This window comes from Rissa tridactyla, chromosome 4 (assembly GCF_028500815.1).
Source record: "Rissa tridactyla isolate bRisTri1 chromosome 4, bRisTri1.patW.cur.20221130, whole genome shotgun sequence".
Taxonomy (NCBI): Eukaryota; Metazoa; Chordata; class Aves; order Charadriiformes; family Laridae; genus Rissa; species Rissa tridactyla.
This window is the reverse complement of record NC_071469.1, coordinates 69,274,945-69,292,190: the sequence shown is the minus strand read 5'-3', so window position 1 is coordinate 69,292,190 and position 17,246 is coordinate 69,274,945. Positions and strand designations below refer to the sequence as shown.

At 49.1% G+C, this 17,246-nt stretch overlaps 2 protein-coding genes across 2 annotated transcripts; both read right to left on the bottom strand.

The window, feature by feature from the left end:
- Positions 1-1,003: 1,003 nt before the first annotated feature.
- On the bottom strand, positions 1,004-2,999 carry MGAT2 (alpha-1,6-mannosyl-glycoprotein 2-beta-N-acetylglucosaminyltransferase). Its single transcript, XM_054200079.1, has one exon. The coding sequence runs from the start codon at positions 2,941-2,943 to the stop codon at positions 1,609-1,611; it is 1,335 nt and encodes a 444-aa protein (XP_054056054.1). The 5' UTR covers positions 2,944-2,999; the 3' UTR covers positions 1,004-1,608.
- Positions 3,000-7,024: 4,025 nt separating this feature from the next.
- LRR1 (leucine rich repeat protein 1) lies at positions 7,025-15,717 on the bottom strand. Its single transcript, XM_054200452.1, has 4 exons — positions 15,482-15,717; positions 15,286-15,384; positions 10,694-11,421; positions 7,025-7,989 (listed from the first exon to the last, which is right to left on the bottom strand). Exons 1-4 carry the CDS (start codon positions 15,659-15,661, stop codon positions 7,737-7,739), a joined length of 1,260 nt encoding a protein of 419 aa, XP_054056427.1. The 5' UTR covers positions 15,662-15,717; the 3' UTR covers positions 7,025-7,736.
- Positions 15,718-17,246: the final 1,529 nt, after the last annotated feature.

Below are 17,246 nucleotides of genomic sequence, written 5' to 3'. Positions count from 1 at the left end.
TTAGAGGAATTTGACTTGTTTCACAGCTGAAACGTTGCAGTCGTCTGTTAAAGGGGAGGGCTGGCAGTGGGGGTAGGTAGTGGAAGCCCCAGCTGGAGGAGGTGGGTGTTTGCTGGGTTACGTTTCCCACCCTGGGGGGAGGCAGCGCTTCAGCCTCAGCCCTGACTCTCTGCAACTGTGAACATGGAGCTCGGACCAAAGCTGGTACAAAATCACAGCCGTTCAATTACCCCTGGAAAACAGAAGAGCATTGCGGTCAAAATGAACATCTGCACGGTACTTGGGGGACTTCACAAAACTTGGCACGCTCTCAAGCGAAGGTTTAACGGCTGGATTCGCAACCCATAAAGCAGGTGACAAATGGTGATAGAAGGAAAACCCTGCTACACGCCCTTCCAGGCAAAGTCATTGCTGTAGCCGGAGTCCTAAGAGCACCAACCCCACTTTTTCTAATTAAATAACTGAAGCGTTTTTTCCCTCCAAATCTCACAGCATAAAATCTACCTCTAAATATTTCACGTCTGTCACCTTAGTGCAGCATTTTCCTTCTCTGTTCTACAAAAAGCTTCTTATGTCCTATCAGTGGCGCTTCAAAGTGCCGTGCCATTAAAGCAGCCGAACCACTAGACTTAAAATGGGCAAGGAAGTGTTGGATGTTAACGAACGGCTCTGCTCTCCCCGCTCCAGCTCAGTGTGTTCCCATTACACAGCAGTATTTTTTTACTGGTCGCTTTATACCGCCAACTAATTTGAAAGCGAACTTTTTTTTTTTGGATCCAAACAAAAGAGGTGTCATGCCACGCGTTTGTTACTCTATTCTGCCTCAATTAGCGAGCGTCATTAAAAATTTAATGAAGTTAAATGCACACTACTAGAACGAGTGATGGCATGTGTTCAGCCCTCTGGATTAAAGAAAAGACACCCCCCACCCGCCCCGGCCCTGACTTTCTAGTAACACAAGATGACATCATCTGTTTTGTGAGAATCAAGAACTTCTCTGGTATTACAAAACAACTGAATTTTATTTCGGCAGAACTAAAAAAATCGTATATTTATCTACATTGTAGTAAAAACAATGCTTTTTTAAGATTTTTTTTTTTTTCCTTCATATATTCATCAACACATCGCAACCAAACCGGGACATGGGTACGGGGCATGAGGTGACCGCGGGCGGGACGGATGGTGGGACGGCGCTGGCGGAGTTGACATGCAAAGCCTGGCTCCCACGGGGCTCGGTCCCATCGCTCGCTTTTCGCCACCCCCCGCCGCGGGCAGCACTGCTCTGCCCCCAACGGGGAAAACCCCGCACCAGAGCGCCACGAGCACCAGAAAAGATGCACTTCAACACATTTTCTCCTCCTCTGAGGAAACAGCACTTTTTGCGCACGGGCCGCGGCGATGCTCTGAGCGGCCTGGCAGCAGCAAGTGACCCGTTTCCAAAACGTGGTTGCCGAACACGAAAGATTACTATTTTGGGACACCTTTTACAAGAATGTTTATTCATATTAAAGCAGAAACCAACTCATAAATGCTTTTTATACACGTGTGCCTGTAAAAGACAGTACGGAACAACTCAAAAAAAAAAAAAAAAGGCTGCGAGACCGATCCTCACTGAAGTCTGCGGTAACTTTTACAGAGTTCATGGTCCCTAATATCTCCCCACCCTCCATTTTTCACATGAGGGGACAGGGGTGCCATGGAGTACCTTTTACTGACACTCATCGTTTCGGGAAACAGGTACTGATGGTTGCTGTTCAAGAGAGAGTCAATTTTGGCACTCTGGGTGGACGGTCTGCAGGATTTCTTGTGGTGCATGCCACAGTCCCCCGTGTGAAAAATCCTGGGGATTTCGGGAACCAGCACTTTCCAGAACTTTGGAAGACAAGAGACAGTCAAGTGCTGCAGAGTCCAGTCCCAGTTGTAGTCGTCGTAGGTGCAGAAGGCATCCGTGCACTCGATGAGCTTCTGGTAGGTGTCTCTGCTGAAGGCCATGCCCATGTTGTGCTCCGTGGACTTCCACGTCTTCATCTCCACCTTATCGGCGCGGCCGGCGAAGCCGCCGCGGACGGGGCTGTAGGTGCCCAAGGAGACGATCTGGCACTCGGGGCACTCCTGCTCGCGCAGGGCCCAGAGCTTTTTGAGGACGTGGTAGAAGTCGGGTGCCAGGTAGTGGTCCTCCTCCAGGAAGAGGACGGGCCCAGTGTGTTCCCGCAACGCCCGCACCCGCTCCCAGACGAAATGCAGCTTCCACCACCAGTGGTGCTTGGTCTGGGAGAAACGAGCTTCCCGGTAGTGCCCGAAGGAGTCGGGGTACTCGGCGTTGATGCAGCCCATGCGCAGGGCCGCCGCCTTGCCCACGTCGCGGGGGCAGTCGCGGGGGTCGTGGCCGGGGAACTCGCGGGGGTAGAGCTGGATGCTGAAGGGGAAGAAGACCTGCAGGACGGGGCAGAAGTCCACGCCCGCCGCCAGCCGGTTGAGCTCCTCGGCCCACAGGTCGTGGCTCAGCACCAGCAGCACGTTCTCCACTCCCGCCGCCCGCCGCAGCGACTCCAGCAGCAGCCGCAGGTGCTCGGCTCGGTCGTGCACCTGCACCACCAGCACCACGTCGGCGGCGGCGGCCCGCGCCGGGAAGCGCCCGGCGTTCCGCACCGGCTGGTCGAAGTTCAGCCGGTAAACGAGCGAGCGGTAACTCAGCGTCCCGTTCTCGCTGAGAAGCGGCGGTGCCGGCGATGCGGCCGAGGCGTTGGCAGCGGGGCGGCGCGGCGGCGGCGGCTCGCTGACCCTCGGCGTCTCCCCGGTGGTACCGGTACCGCCCCGCTGCTGCTGCTGCCGCCTCCGCCCGCCGCCGCCTCCTCCGCCGCCGCTTCCCCACAGCGCCAGCGCGCAGAGGGCCAGCGCCAGCGCCAGCAGCAACACCTTCCGCTTGTAGATCCGCAGCCGCATCCTTCCCGGCGGCGGCGGCCGCCGCTCGCCCGCCGCCCTCCCGCCGCCGCCGCCGCCGCCGCCGCCGCCGCCGCTCCCGCAGGCAGCGCGCGCGCGCCGCCTCCGCCCCACGCGCACACGTCGCCGTACCTCATAGGGCGCCGCCCGCCCCGCCCCCGCCATCCTATTGGCCGCCCGCGCCGTCACTCAGGGCCGCTTCCCGCTTCCGCCGGGGCCCGAGGCGGGAGGCGCTGAGGGGAGGGCGCGCGGCCCCGGGCCCGCTCCCCGCCGGACGGCCGGGAAAGCGGCAGCCTGATTGGACAGCGGTAATTGGGGGTCGGTGATTAGGCAGAGCGGGGGGAGGCGGCTGTAATGGGGCAAATCGCTGCGGAACCGCAAGGACGGCAGAGGAAAATCCTTCTGGAGATGGGGGAGTAAGATACGGAAATGAAATCCTTCTAGCTTTGCAAGAATTGCGTAAAATAATAGTGGAATTGCAAAAATAAGATAAATCAGCCTAGCTCTGCAAGAGTGATATACAATAAAATAATTCTAGGTTTGCAGGGATGATATACAATAAAATAATTCTAGATGTGCAAGAATAATATAAGAAAATACTCACAGGATGGCAAGAATGAGATAAAATCATTCTAGAATGGCAAGAATAAGGAATTCATTATGGAATGGCAAGAAGAAGATAAAACCGTCCTAGATTTGCAAGAATAAGATACAGGATTGCCAGAATGATACGTGATAAAATCATTCTAGATTTATAAAATAAAGTCATTCTAGAACCACAAGAACAAATTCATTCTAGAATTGCAAGAATAATACATGAGAAGAGAATCACTCTAGAATTGCAAGAATGAGGTAAGAAAATAATTCTGGAATTGCAGGAATAATACATAAAAAAATAACTGCAAAATAACAAAAATATTTTGGTGAAGGAACTTTCCCTAATATCCAATCTACACCTCCCCTGGTGCAGCTTGAGGCCGTTTCCTCTTGTCCCATTGCCTGTTCCTTGGGAGAAGAGACCGACCCCCCCCGGCTACCCCCTCCTTTCAGGGAGCTGTAGAGAGCGAGAAGGTCTCCCCTCAGCCTCCTCTTCTCCAGGATGAACGCCCCCAGCTCCCTCAGCCGCTCCTCAGAGGATTTGTTCCCTAGTGCGAGGGGGCACATTCCAGCTGTATCCAACAGGAATTTCTGTCGCCATCTGTGGTCCCATGTTTGACGCGTGCCTTGCCCCGGGTTTTGCTACATTTATGAGGGTCTCCACTGCACCTCATCCCTTTCAGCGCTAAAATGCTGTTTCCAGAAGGCTGCTGCCACTTCCTCCTCCTGCGCAGGGCGGCACTGATACACGCAGGTTTGAGGGTTTATTTTTCAGTCTGGGTTAACTTTACTACTCATTTCCATAATTTTAAGTATTTCCTGCCCCAAGAAGGCAGCCTCCACAGAGCCAGATTTAACATCTTGCACAGCCGCGGGTAAAACTGGCAACTGAAACGCCATCCAGTTGGGGTAATGGAGTTTCCCCATCACATGGGCAGCATACAGATAAACACCCTACAGATCACAAAGTGCTTGGATAATGCAAAGTGGCTTCAGCACAGCAAAATCAGGCCAATTAACAAACGATCCAATCTGCCGCTAGCCCAGCTTGCAGCAGCGCTCAGGAGTATCAAAGCGAATCTGCCATCAGGGCTCTTTCCCCCAGACGAGATGCCTAAGTGCAGGTTTCAGTTGCATTTCAAAGCGTCTCACATTAGGCAGCATCCTTAAACTGTGGGCGAGAGCCTCCGGCTGCTTTAATCCGATGAGACCGAGCCCCATAGTCCCCGGCTCTACACCTTCCAAGGCAAACACCAAACTTCTTGGGCACAACATTTAACAGAAGGGACCAGAGCGATGCTCCTCTGTTTAGGACACGTTTTTAATGAGTTTCACGGCTTGACCCTTGCTGACCAAAACTGAGCTTTGCGTAACTCAGCAAGTTTCTCCTCATCGCCTGGGCACAACAGGTGGTTTTCAAGCGAGGCATTAAAAAAGAGAGGGGCTGGGCTCTGCGACAGTCGGTTTGATTCAATCAGATTGTGTTGCTACAAATAGGAAACGCCACATAAATGGCCCTACAGAGCTCCCCACAAGCACAATAAATGAGGCAGAATAGTTTCTTTTGAGAATAATTTTTGCCCGGTCGGTCCCATTTTCTCTACGAAAAGCCCCAGATACAACAGTTGGGTCACGCACTCTCCTGCCTTTGCAATATCAGACAACAGAACCGTGCCCGTCTTTTGTCATCTACACCAGAGTCCGCACCTGCTCGTCGGCCTTTCCCCCGCAAACGAGCCCAGCGCAATGATGAGAAGCGAGCTGGAGTGGATCTACCAGACACCACAGCTGTCCTACTGGCGGGCAAGGCAAACCACTGGAGAGGATGCTCCTGAAAGGCTTCCTTCCTATATTTCCCTTTTCTTCATCTTTTGTTGGAAGGTGGGAAAGCAGGGAGTTTAGAAGTCTCCTCCGCGTGTTTGACTTCCATGGAGAGAACGAGATCACAGCATGCTGGGGATGTCGCTGCGTTGCTAGAAGGTGCTCTAGTACTAATGCAGGGATGGATGGGGAGGAACCTCTCCAGAAAGGGGCTCCAGCACCCTGCCGCCCTCCTCGAACAGTGTCAGCTACTGTAGTTTCAGAGGATTAAGGGAAGCCAAGTCAATTTTGGGGATGACATTCATTCGCTTCAGAGTTAACGGCACGCCAGCGTACACACAGAGGATTTAAAAACCATCAGTACAGCAAGATATTCCCAGAGAAAAAGCCTTTTCCCACAGTTCACTGCCTGCCTCTCATGCCAAGAGAGGCCACGCTCCTTTTCACATCAGCCTTTAACCCCCAGCTGGTCCCTTCTCCCAGTGCAGCAGGGCTTGGAAAGGACTTCCCAGCTGAGCCCACACCAGCCAGCTGCTCGCCTCCAGGCCAGGCAGGTGGGGCTCCTCCACCACCCTGCACATCTGGCTTTCCGGGAGGCTGCGGCCACCCACACATCTGCAGCTGCATCAAAAATTCCTGGAGTCCCACAGGAGGCCCAATTTCTCTGTCTCCTCCACTTCCCTCCTCTTAATCACGCACTCCACCTAAAAGGTATTTTTGCAAATGAGTAATCTCCAGGCTGCTGCAATCAGGACGAGCTCTGGCTCCCTTTACAGCAGCATTAGCATATGACTATTTAAAAGCTCCCAGGGTTACCTCTGCGGTGCTTTTCGGAGATGGTTGTTGAGGTAAACAGGCACACTTGGCCTCCTCCTTCACAAGTTCTCTGTAGCTGAAGAGCAACATAAGAGACGATTCATCCAAATCTTCCTGTATTTGCTTAAAAGTTACTGTTTTACAAATACTGTATAAAGACATCACAGTCCACGGTACTTTGACATTTGCAGAAAGTTTTAATGACGCTCAATATTTCTAGAATAAAGGTTCCTCTTCCTCAGGGAAACGCATCCCCTAGCCTTGTCAGAGCAAAGCCCTTCAGTAGGCGTGCTTCAATACTTGCTTCTGCTGTCAATGGCTTGGATTAGCCATTGGATTTCAATGGTTTGAAACTGATGATTTTGAAAATGTGGATGAAGCCAGTACCTTCTTCCAAAGCCCGCTGCCACCTTTCAGGCCGCTCCTCCCGATACACATTGCATCAGGCTGTCTTCTGAAGCCCCGTCTAGATTGGTTCTGCACTTGCTAACTACAAATGTCTTGTTTTCCTATTGAAACTACACAGCGGCGCATTTACCTACGACCCAAAGAGATGCAGAATGCGCAAGTCACTCCTGGGCAGTCAATACCGCTTCAAAAATAACAGCGTAACATCCTCCCTCCAAGCCATCACGTGTCCCGGGGCATGGGATGCCTCCAGACATTTCAAGGGACTCTTGTTCTGTGCCGTTTCAATACCCCAGCCACGGACCAGCTGACAAGAAATGAAGTAAGGGTGTGTGGATACTCTCCAGTATTTTGGTACCTTCACCAGGAAAAAGGGCAGGAGCTAATCCCTAGAATACACTGGATGAAAAACTCATTAGAGAAAACACAATTCACATATACATAGAAGGGTTTCAAAATTTAATAAGCTGTGACACAGTGAACAATTCAAGAACCTTAAAAACATGAGAGTTAAGAAACAAAGTTTAGGTCACATATTTAGAAAAAGACACTTCTTGTATCACAAAGAGATAAACCCATAAACATCTGCTCGGGTAAAAAAACCAGCAACGCTGGTCCCTGCTTGAAGCGAGAACGCTTGAACAGAACTTTTTAAAAAGCACCTGGAATTGCATGACCAGTTTTACACTGCTCACACCGTAATTTCTTCTCGTAGCAGCCTAACAAGTTGCTCTACAAGTAAACAAGTCGGGAAGAGCCCAGTCCAGGGATAAAGCCGACGCAGTCATCTTCTGTCGGCAGAGTTCAGAGCCTTAAGTGTAAGCAAAGCAGTTTGATACACGTTCACCTCCCTTCTCCTAGCAAGAAGAAACCACTTACGCCACAAAGCAAAGACAACTGCCATGATACTCCGAACAAAGTCACAGTAATAGGAAAAAGAAAGCAAAATATGTTCTAAGAAAGATTCATTCAAGCTAAGCATCGCTCTTTATTCCAACCGAAGAGAGACTCTAGTGGTGGAGGAACAGTCAGGCCACAGGATCAGGCTGACAGTGCCCCCTCACTGCAAGACTGACATTAACAAGCAGAAAACAATTTCAGGCTCCTCCATCACTGGACAGAACTTCAGGCAGAGCTCTTGCGCCCGATAATGGTCACCCGTTACTCTGCAGGTACCTGTCCAGGAACTGGGAATAGCAGTCTAGAGAACAGAAGTAGCAGATGATGGGTGCTTCCGTACCTCCCATGTTATCCACGAGGACCACGGTGTGAGCTACATGATGGAGATTCATGGTCACTGTGATCTGAATGAAGCTGCTCAGACAGGCCCTGCCGCACTGGCATGTTTTAGCCACTTCCAGATCTTCGCAGAGGTGAGAAGGAAGGAGATGACAACCATAAGGGATTCTGTTGAACAAGAGGAGCAAGTGTGAATTCACTACAAAATTAACCAACGTCACTCAAACACAGTGACATGCCATATGCACCAGTTGGAAAAAACACCTTTCCAGGATCATAGACAAGGCAAATTTTAAATTTTGCCACTTGCAATATTGGAATTAAATGCCACTCTCCAAGACAGTCCCTGAAAACATACAACCATGTTACTGACCCCTAAGTACCAAGGACCTGAACTCTCGAAGACACTGCAATGGGAACCAGGGGTTTCACATAAATCATAACCTGTACCACAGCCACAGAGAATTAGAGAATTAAAAAGAAGATTAAGAATGAGAGAACTGGGCGCACACCTGCTCTTCCCTCACATTAGCCAGGAAAATCACTGTATTTCATCCTGGCCTGACAAAGCACCCATAATTTACTCCTCACTCTCTAATATGAAGAAGTGGTAGGAGCGTAAAAACGCTGCATCCAGAGGAAACAAGAGATAAAATGAGATTTTTCCCAGTAGTACTACATTGTGGGCAATAAATTAAGGTTCTCTTAATATACTGCTCTTTTTGTCCATCGTGTCAATGATGACATCCAGAGACAGGAAAAAGAATTGCTTCTTTTAAATTCGCAGCAGGGGGGCATTGTGTTTGGGGTACAAAATAAATAGTTTCCCTGAAGTACTCTCTCGAGTTAACTTCAAAGCGTGGGTATCGCCAGTGCCAGCTGTCACTCGACACTCACAGACTGGGTCTCACTGACTCACAGCCCGACTACACCTACATATTCCCAATTCTTTCTACATACCATCATTCACATAGCTAAGACTCCTGTGGGTTTTTTTTCCACCACCTCAATTTCAGGACATCTTTTTTTTTTTCCGGTCAGGAAGAGCATCTTCACAGCTCTGGCACTTGCTCAGAATGTCACTATGAAGATTGATTTCCAAACATTTTCTTTCGCATCTTCCCTCCTTCTGTTTTCTTCCTTTCTCGAGGTTTTTACAGCCCATCATCACTCTGTTTCTCATTCTTTGTTAATTCTCACATCCAATGAATGGCAGACAGGATGTCTGCTGCCCACTTGTTAGACTTTTTTTTCTTTTTCTTTTCCATTTCATAGAAGGGTTTAGGTTGGAAGAGACCTTAAAGACCATCTCGTTCCAACCCCCTGCCCTGAGCAGGGACACCTCCCACTAGACCAGGTTGCTCAAAGGCCCAATAATAATAATTGGATAATCAGCACTCTGACCAATGCTGTCTCCTAATAATTACAGACCCGTGGGCACCCTCGTCTCACTGAGGCTCCTGGAACAGAAGAGCCTTTTTTGTTCTGCGTGGTGCCATTTTCTTAAAGCCTGCTGCATGGGGGCCAGGGGCTGCGCTAACAACCAGGTATCCTTAGGTACTCCGGTAACTGAGCACCAAAATCTCACCAGTGTTGAGGGATTACATTTTCTGGGAAAAAAACCCAAGCCCTAATAATAGTTGTATCAAAACCACTGCAATTTCTATAAAGTTGGGAAAGGAGACACGTGGAGTTTAACTGCTGTAATAAAATCAGCAAGGTCAGAAGTGGGTTTTGAAGCAGAACATTTGGCTGCTCTGCTCATTTCCAGGGTGTGCCCTGCGTGCCTGTGGACACCTTTAGCACAGACTTCTGAGCAATTAACCCACGTTTATGGGGCGCTCCCCACCCCCAAGGCAGGAACGGGCACAGAATGGAGATTAGGAACATTTCCAGTCTGTCTCTCACCCCCTTTCTGTACCCGTGACTCTTTTGCATCTTCTTGCTCCCTTTCCACCCAGAACGGGGTGGGAGTAGCAGCACCTGGTGCTGGAAGGATCACAGGCAGCGGCACGCAGGCAGAGCTATGTCAGCAGTGTGAAGGAAGGAGAGAAAACTGGTAACAAACAGCAGCCTGGCCAGGCTCGTGTGTACTTGGTGAAATAATAATTTTTAAATTACCTTAGAACTGGGCTTCTCCGCCTAAGACGGAAAACCCTCACTGCACCACCAAAGGAAATTAACAGCTGAAGGAATACCTAAGGTAGGGAGAAGCCCACAGTGGGCAATGCCAACTCCGGTGTCACATTCGCCCTCTGAGAGGCGACCTTGCGCTACCTTTCTAACACTACTCGGCTTGTGCAAGGTCCCACTTCGAGCAGAAGCAGACAGATCCATGTCTGTAACCGTGAAGGTAACCTTTTGCCAACACGCTGTTCTCACACAGGAAAGGACAGTGATGGGCTCACGGGTATTACACACGGTTTTAGCGTACTTTAATGTGAGCACAGGATGAAGGGCAACCAGGTCTGAAAGCATTTTCCAAGCTAGAGCCCAACATAAAATATGATCTGTGCCACACAATCCACTGCAATGTAAGCTCCTCAACACAAAATACCAGAATTGGTTCAGGGTTGTAGAACTGATTCTTGCTTGGGAAAGAATATTCTGTTACGGTGCCCCCATTTTGTGGATAAAAACATTTCAACCTATGGCTTTCTCTAAATGCTTCCAAGTCACTGATTACGGTGTTATCCTGTATAACAAAGGGATAATTTTACAAGTGGAATTAGAAGCAACTTTAACCTCATGATTTTAGTAGGTGAAGAGCAATTGCCACTGACAGGAAAAAAAAAAATCAAGTCAGGAAAGTTTAGACTTGACAAATTTGAAAGGGATTAGGTGTAATGTCTACCCATCCTGCTACTCTTACCTGTAATTTATAGTTGCTCTTGCTGCGCACTCTAATAAAGTCAATGGTATTTTCAGTTGTATGTTGGGAACAAGCGGATTAGGCTGTTCAAAAGGATTTCCAAAGAGATCCAAGTTCTCAAGACAGAGTTTCCTAAAATCACTGGGCAAGAACGGAAGTTTGTTTCGAGCTGCCGACAGAAAGCGCAGATGATCTAACTGGCCAATCTTGAATGGCAACCTAATCAACTCATTGTCATCGAGCTTTAGGTTAACGAGTTCACGCAGCTGGCAAAACTGAATTGGAAGTGCTTTAATTTTATTTTGGCTGAGGTCCAAGAACTGAAGAGACTTCTGCAGGGTGGAGTTGCACAGAGCCCCACTGAAGGACTCCAGGTGATTGTCGTGCAAATTAAGCTCCTGAAGACAGATCAGGTCACCAATAGTAGCTGGCAGCTGCTTGATATGATTATGACTTAGGTCTAGTTTTTGGAGTTTCTTCAAACAAAGGACACGCATGTCGATCCGAGCAAGTTTGCAGTATGAGGCTTGGAGATGTTCAAGGGAGTAAGGAAAGTTTTTGGTGAGAGGGTAGTCCCTTCTGGAAGTTATGATCATTTTGGTCTTAGGTTTTTCAACTTCTGACGTCTTTGCTGGTACCAAAGCAGAGAGCGGGAGAGCTCCTATGTCAGTCCCTTGGTGAGCCAGTCTCACAGCTGAAAGGAAATTCTTTAAATTGCTGGCATTTGCCTACAGAAAAACACAAATGTGGAATTAAAAGTTCATTATCCTTGTGCTCATTTGTGCTAACACTTTCTGAACTATTTTGTACATGTATCAGGAGCTACCAACTCAGCAGGGCAATGAAATGGGAAACAACTCGGGTCTACCAGGTTGATGTGCTGTTTAGAGTATTTAAGAACAAATAGCATGCAATTTCAATGAGAAGTTACAACCTCTCTGAATAATCTAGATCAAACAAACTGCATGGCATTACTCAGAAAAAGAACAAAGCACTGAATTCACAGCTGAAAATAAAGTACAGGAAAAAAACCACCTGATGCACTGTGATCTTCCTAACCTCCAGCATGATAAAGGGACAGTTTATAAAAACACACACGCGCAAATCGGAAATCTAAAACTTGACACAATCATTTCTGAAAGTTGCTGGGAACAATAAGCGTGGAAACTCAGGTTAAATCTAAACACAAAGGAAGGTGGAAAGCTTCAAGGCAGGTTAAATAGGTGCTTCTGGTCACACACAGCTCTTTTTGGTTGTGCCAGCCTCAAACAAGAGGATAATTATTTGCAGTCCTGCAAACAACTGACCAATTTTGCTTTAGATGGGATATAATACAATGGCAGTAAGGACAGAGCATGAAATTAATGACCTGTATTTTAAATAAAGGTCAAGAAAGCCGTGATACATTTGTTGTACTGATATAATCAACTTTTATGAATAAGAAGGTGACCAACTATTTCTCTTCTACATTTTCTAGCACGTCTCTACTCAACCTGAAGTGCAGCTGACAGACACTAACCTATAAAGTGAATTCTAAAACAAAAAGCACGATGCATCCATACAAGGAAAAGTCACCTCTCATTGCAGGAAAGAACAAACTTGGAGTTTTGGGATGGCGTGGAGTTGAGAGGTTTGCACTGTTCCCAGCTGTAACTTCCCCAAGCCTAGTGACACCCATTTCTGCACCCAAAAGACAATTTTGCTCCTAAATGTATTTGTTTATACCAGATTCTAGAGTGTCCAGAACTAGCTTACATAATACGCTACAAGTACTGAGCACAACAGAGCAATGATCTTGGAAACTTCTGGATGCTACTGTGATATAAAGACAATAATGGTCAAACATATTTGACTGCATTGCTAACCTAATGACCGATCTCCTCAATCACCCTGTGCACATCTGTTCTCTTATGTCCTGATGCGGTATCCTCCAGAGATAAGCAAGTTGCACATCAAATACCTTTGTTATCCAAGACCACCAGTGTTCATTATCTCAACGAATTTAACAAAAACATCTAGCTATGGGACTCTCCCTAACTACAGGCAGATTCGTCATGTTTCCAAGGGCAATAATTAGCTAACTAAACTTGGAAGCAAGAAGAAAAAAGTCCTTCATATCTGTAAACACCAAGTAAAATAACTAACTATACATTAGACTTGAATTACAGGCAATATTTCTTTGATCTCAAAGCATGAGACACAACAGATACCAGTTTCTTGTAGCCAAAAGCTCTAGGATATTAAGAGTAAGTTTGCACTGTTCATGTGAATTGAAAGTAAGAGTACTTTGTATTCTGAATCTTTGAGACACATAATTTCCTCCACAATACCTTCGTAAAGGTAGTGTAGTACCTGTAAACCTTGTTGTTGAGAAACCTTGAATATCTTGAGAAAAATAATAAGATACATCTAAGGAAAAAGGCAAAGAATTAGTTGGAAGCGCTCAGGATACAGTTTTCTGCCACAAGTCTGAAGTCTGCACCACAGAAAAGATGTTGGGAAAAGAGGTTAATATGCGTTAATGCCTTACGAGTCCCTTGTTTCAGAACTAAATGAATGATGACAGGGCAATCAGAGATTACATGGATTTCAGACTTTGCGTGCGATGTAGCAGGCACAGGCTTGCTGAAGGAAAAAACCAAACCAAACCACAGTGATTTTATGATTTTTGCTCCAGGGTTGAATGCTCTGGACGGATGTTTCTCAGCTTAATTTCTGATGTGGCTGAATGCAGCAAATGGCACCGCCTGGCAGAGTACAAAGAGTGGAGTTTTGCATGGTCGCTGCACGCAATGAGCATAGACATACCTGGAAATCTCTTTTCTACAAAGCTTTTGTCCATCTTTGAGAGTTAAAAAGCCTTTCTGTAATGAAATTATGAAATAGCAGAAACACTATGGAAAAATTATCAATAATCTTAAATTGGTTTTCTGGATTTGGAGCATTTAAGAGGAATATGTATTATCACAACAGGCCTGCTTTTGCACCTTTGTTCCACGATAAAGCTTTTTGACTTCTCACACTTCAGCAGAAATACTCAGAGTAAAGGATGTAGAACAAGAAGTTATTCTGGATCTAACGCAACATGAATGAGTTTTCTTTTTTGCATAAGAGCACATTTGCTTACGACAAGAAAAACAATTCAATTGGATTTGGACACACACTGCTTCTTTTCTGTTTAACCCTGCTAAGGCGAACTGCTCTCTTCATCAAATTAAGGCTGCCTTCCTTACCACCATAGTCTTCACTCTTGCACAGACAAGGTACTTCCTAATCACCGTAGTCCTGCACCATATTCTGCAAAACCTTAGGCTACCACAACTATATTCAGGCTTATATTCAGTTATTGGCCTTACTCCCAATAAAATAATCACTTTTTCTTTCTTGCTGGGTCGTATTTGTTTTCTTTTCAGTATGTGACCATCCTGAGTACAGATTAATTCACATTGTTTCTTAAGCAGACCTCGCAGCCTGCCCTGAGCCCCACTGTGCTCTGGCAAAATTGTTGTTGGTGCCTGTTGCAGCTGGAGTTTAAACACACCTCGTGCATTTCTCCTTAGCCAGGCCCTTTGAGAAAACATTTTGCTTCTGAAGGAGTAAACTTCAGCACTCATGATTACAGCTGCTCGGTCTGACATCACTGAAATTATTAAAGGATCTCCTTTGGGCCAAAGAATCACAGTTGCAATGGGAAGTCAAAGTGATTTTCCAAACAAAAAATCACTGTTAGTTGCTTTTATTAACACATCCTAACTCTAAGTTAGAAAAGCCATCCTGCTGTCCTTTTCTACAAGGCTACAAAAGATTACTAGAACAGGCACAGAAAAAAAAATGAACGGTGTAAAAACTGACCGTTAATGTGTAAATTTTTTTGGTGAATTTAGCATTATTAAAAGCATTTTAACAGCTTCCAAATATCCTATGCACTGTAAACAAATACATTGGTGAGTCCTACTGTCAGCTAAGCATTAAGGTGAGATGGTGCCTCTACTGCTGATCCATACCGTGCGTTTCGAGCTCTGAAAACCACAGTGGGCACGCTGCTTACCCACTTGGACATGAATATTTCTCAGTTTTTAGTTAGAAAAACTATAAGCAATGACCTGTTTGATAGAACTCATGGCCAAAGGGCAAGACGTTGCATCACAGAGATGAAAAGAGTTGTTGCTTTCTAAATAGAAGACAAAGAACTATAGGTGAAATGGACTTTTCTGCTCCTGCTGTCTCTCCGGAGGGAGCAGAAGGAGGGAGAACCAGAACGCAGCCCAACAAAGAAGCTGGACTCAGCCTTCCTGGCACAAAATGAGCGGGTTTCTTTATACCTCCCTTTTTGCTGTAGCCTGCTGAGCACATACAAAGCCAAGCTCCTCCACGCCGCCTCCCTTACACCTCCTATGCCAAAGTTGTAGGAGGCCAAAAGAGACTGTTAAGACAGGACTTAGTCGCTGTGTGGCATTTGCTGGATGGACCCCAAGCCCGGGGACCACTGGGGCCCGTCCAGCACCCCGGCGAGCCGCCCTGCCGCCCCCGCAGGCCGCTGGCTTTCGAGTGGGAGCACCGATTCCTCAGGGGTGCCCCGGCCCGGCACCCACCTTGCTGAGGCAGACGTCCACGGCGGGCTCCCGGAGGCGCACGGTGGCCTTGCCCTCCTCCACGAACCGGGTGAAGAACCGCTCGATGTTCTCCTGCACCTGCGGGGCACAGCGGGACATCATCAGCCGCGGCGGGACGAGGGGACCCCCCCAGCCGGGCCCGGCTCCCCCACCCTCGCCCCGCTCCGGTCCCCACCTTGTAGCGCGTACCGACCCGGTCCCTCGCCGTGCACACCATGAGGTAAACCCCGCCGCCCCAGGCCCGTCCGGGCGGGCGGCCCAGCGAGAGGAGGGCCCTGGTGCCGCGGCCGCGGCCCCGCAGCCCGCAGGTGGGCAGGAGCCGGCTGATCACCTCCACCTCGCACTGCAGCCGCATCGCCGCCCGCCCCGCCGCCGGACAACCGTCCGATCCGGGGCGGGCGGCACCGCCCGGGGGCCTCCCGCGCTCCCCGCGCGCAGGCGCCCGCCGCGATGCCGGGCTGCCGTGGGCCCGGCCGACCGCCGCCACCGCCGGGCAGGGGCCGCGGGGCCGCCCAGTGGAAGGGCTCTCAGGGCGGGCGGGGACGGCGGCGGTGCGGGCGGTACCGACACTACCGGCAGCTCCGGGCAGCCCGAGCGAGGGCCCCTCAGCGCAGGTCTGCGCGCCGGCGCCCCCTGCAGGAGGCGGTTGGCTGGGCTGGGCTGGGCGGGAAGAGACGGTAGCACGTGCGAGGCGCCTCGGAGAAGCTGAGGGAACGGCGGGCGTGAGGGGCCGTGGAGGAGCTGAGGGGACTGAAGGTGTGAGGGGACACAGGGGAGCTAAAGGGATGGGGGATGTGAGGGTCCATGGAGGAGCTGAGGGGGTGGCGGGTGTGAGGGTCCATGGAAGAGCTGAGGGGGTGGAGGGTGTGAGGGTCCATGGGGGAGCTGAGCGGCCATGGAGGAGCTGAGGGGGCGGTGGGTGTGAGGTTCCATGGAAGAGCTGAGGGGGCGGTGGGTGTGAGGTTCCATGGAAGAGCTGAGGGGGTGGCGGGTGTGAGGGTCCATGGAAGAGCTGAGGGGGTGGCGGGTGTGAGGGTCCATGGGGGAGCTGAGCAGCCATGGAGGAGCTGAGGGGGGGGTGGGTGTGAGGGTCTATGGAGGAGCTGAGGGGTCGGGGGGTGTGAGGACCCCTCTGGGCTTGCTGGTCCCTGATGGCCCCTGGGATGCGGCCACTTATGGGGGCGAGTGGGTCTGCCACAGGTCCAACACCACAGGCAAATTTTTAGGGCAATTTCTACGATTGCAGCGTGTAATGGAGGAATACAGGGTTTACAGTAAATCCTTCTGTGTGTTCATTTGCAAAGGTACCAGCAAATACCAGCACTGATGTTCTGCCCAGCGCAGCGACAACAGAAACCACTACCAGTAAGTGATAGAACATCACCTCAGGGGTGGCTGCCTGTCCCTGGTGGGGCTGGCTCGCTGAAGGGTGGGTTTGGGTGTAACACCACCAGAAATAAGAGAAATGTTCAGAAACCGAGCTTGGGGAAAAGTCGTGTTTGTCTGTGCAGTCGCCATTTGGTTGATTTAGCTGCCAGCATCACACGTTATCTGCTCTGGAGGCAGAGGTGGCTCAGACTGTCTAAACGACAGGAGAACGTGAGGCCTCATGAAAGACTCATTCCCAAAATAACCGGGAGAAATTACATAAAGTGAAAAATTTGAAAAATTAAAGAATTCATGATGGTAGAGATAGGGCAGGTTGGGAATCTCCATTCTACAGTGAAATTTCAGCACCTGGGAAGAGTCGCTTTAATTGCAGAATCACAAAAACCTGGCTGCAGTAGATATTGGAATAATACCACTTAGAAATTGAAATAATACCACTGAATTTAACAGAATTCCTGGCTTGGGGGTGGAAGATGGGTGAAGCCAGCACTGTGTGAGCCCGGGCTGCTCGCTGCGGGGATGCAGGCGTTATGGTTGGAGCAACCCACAAT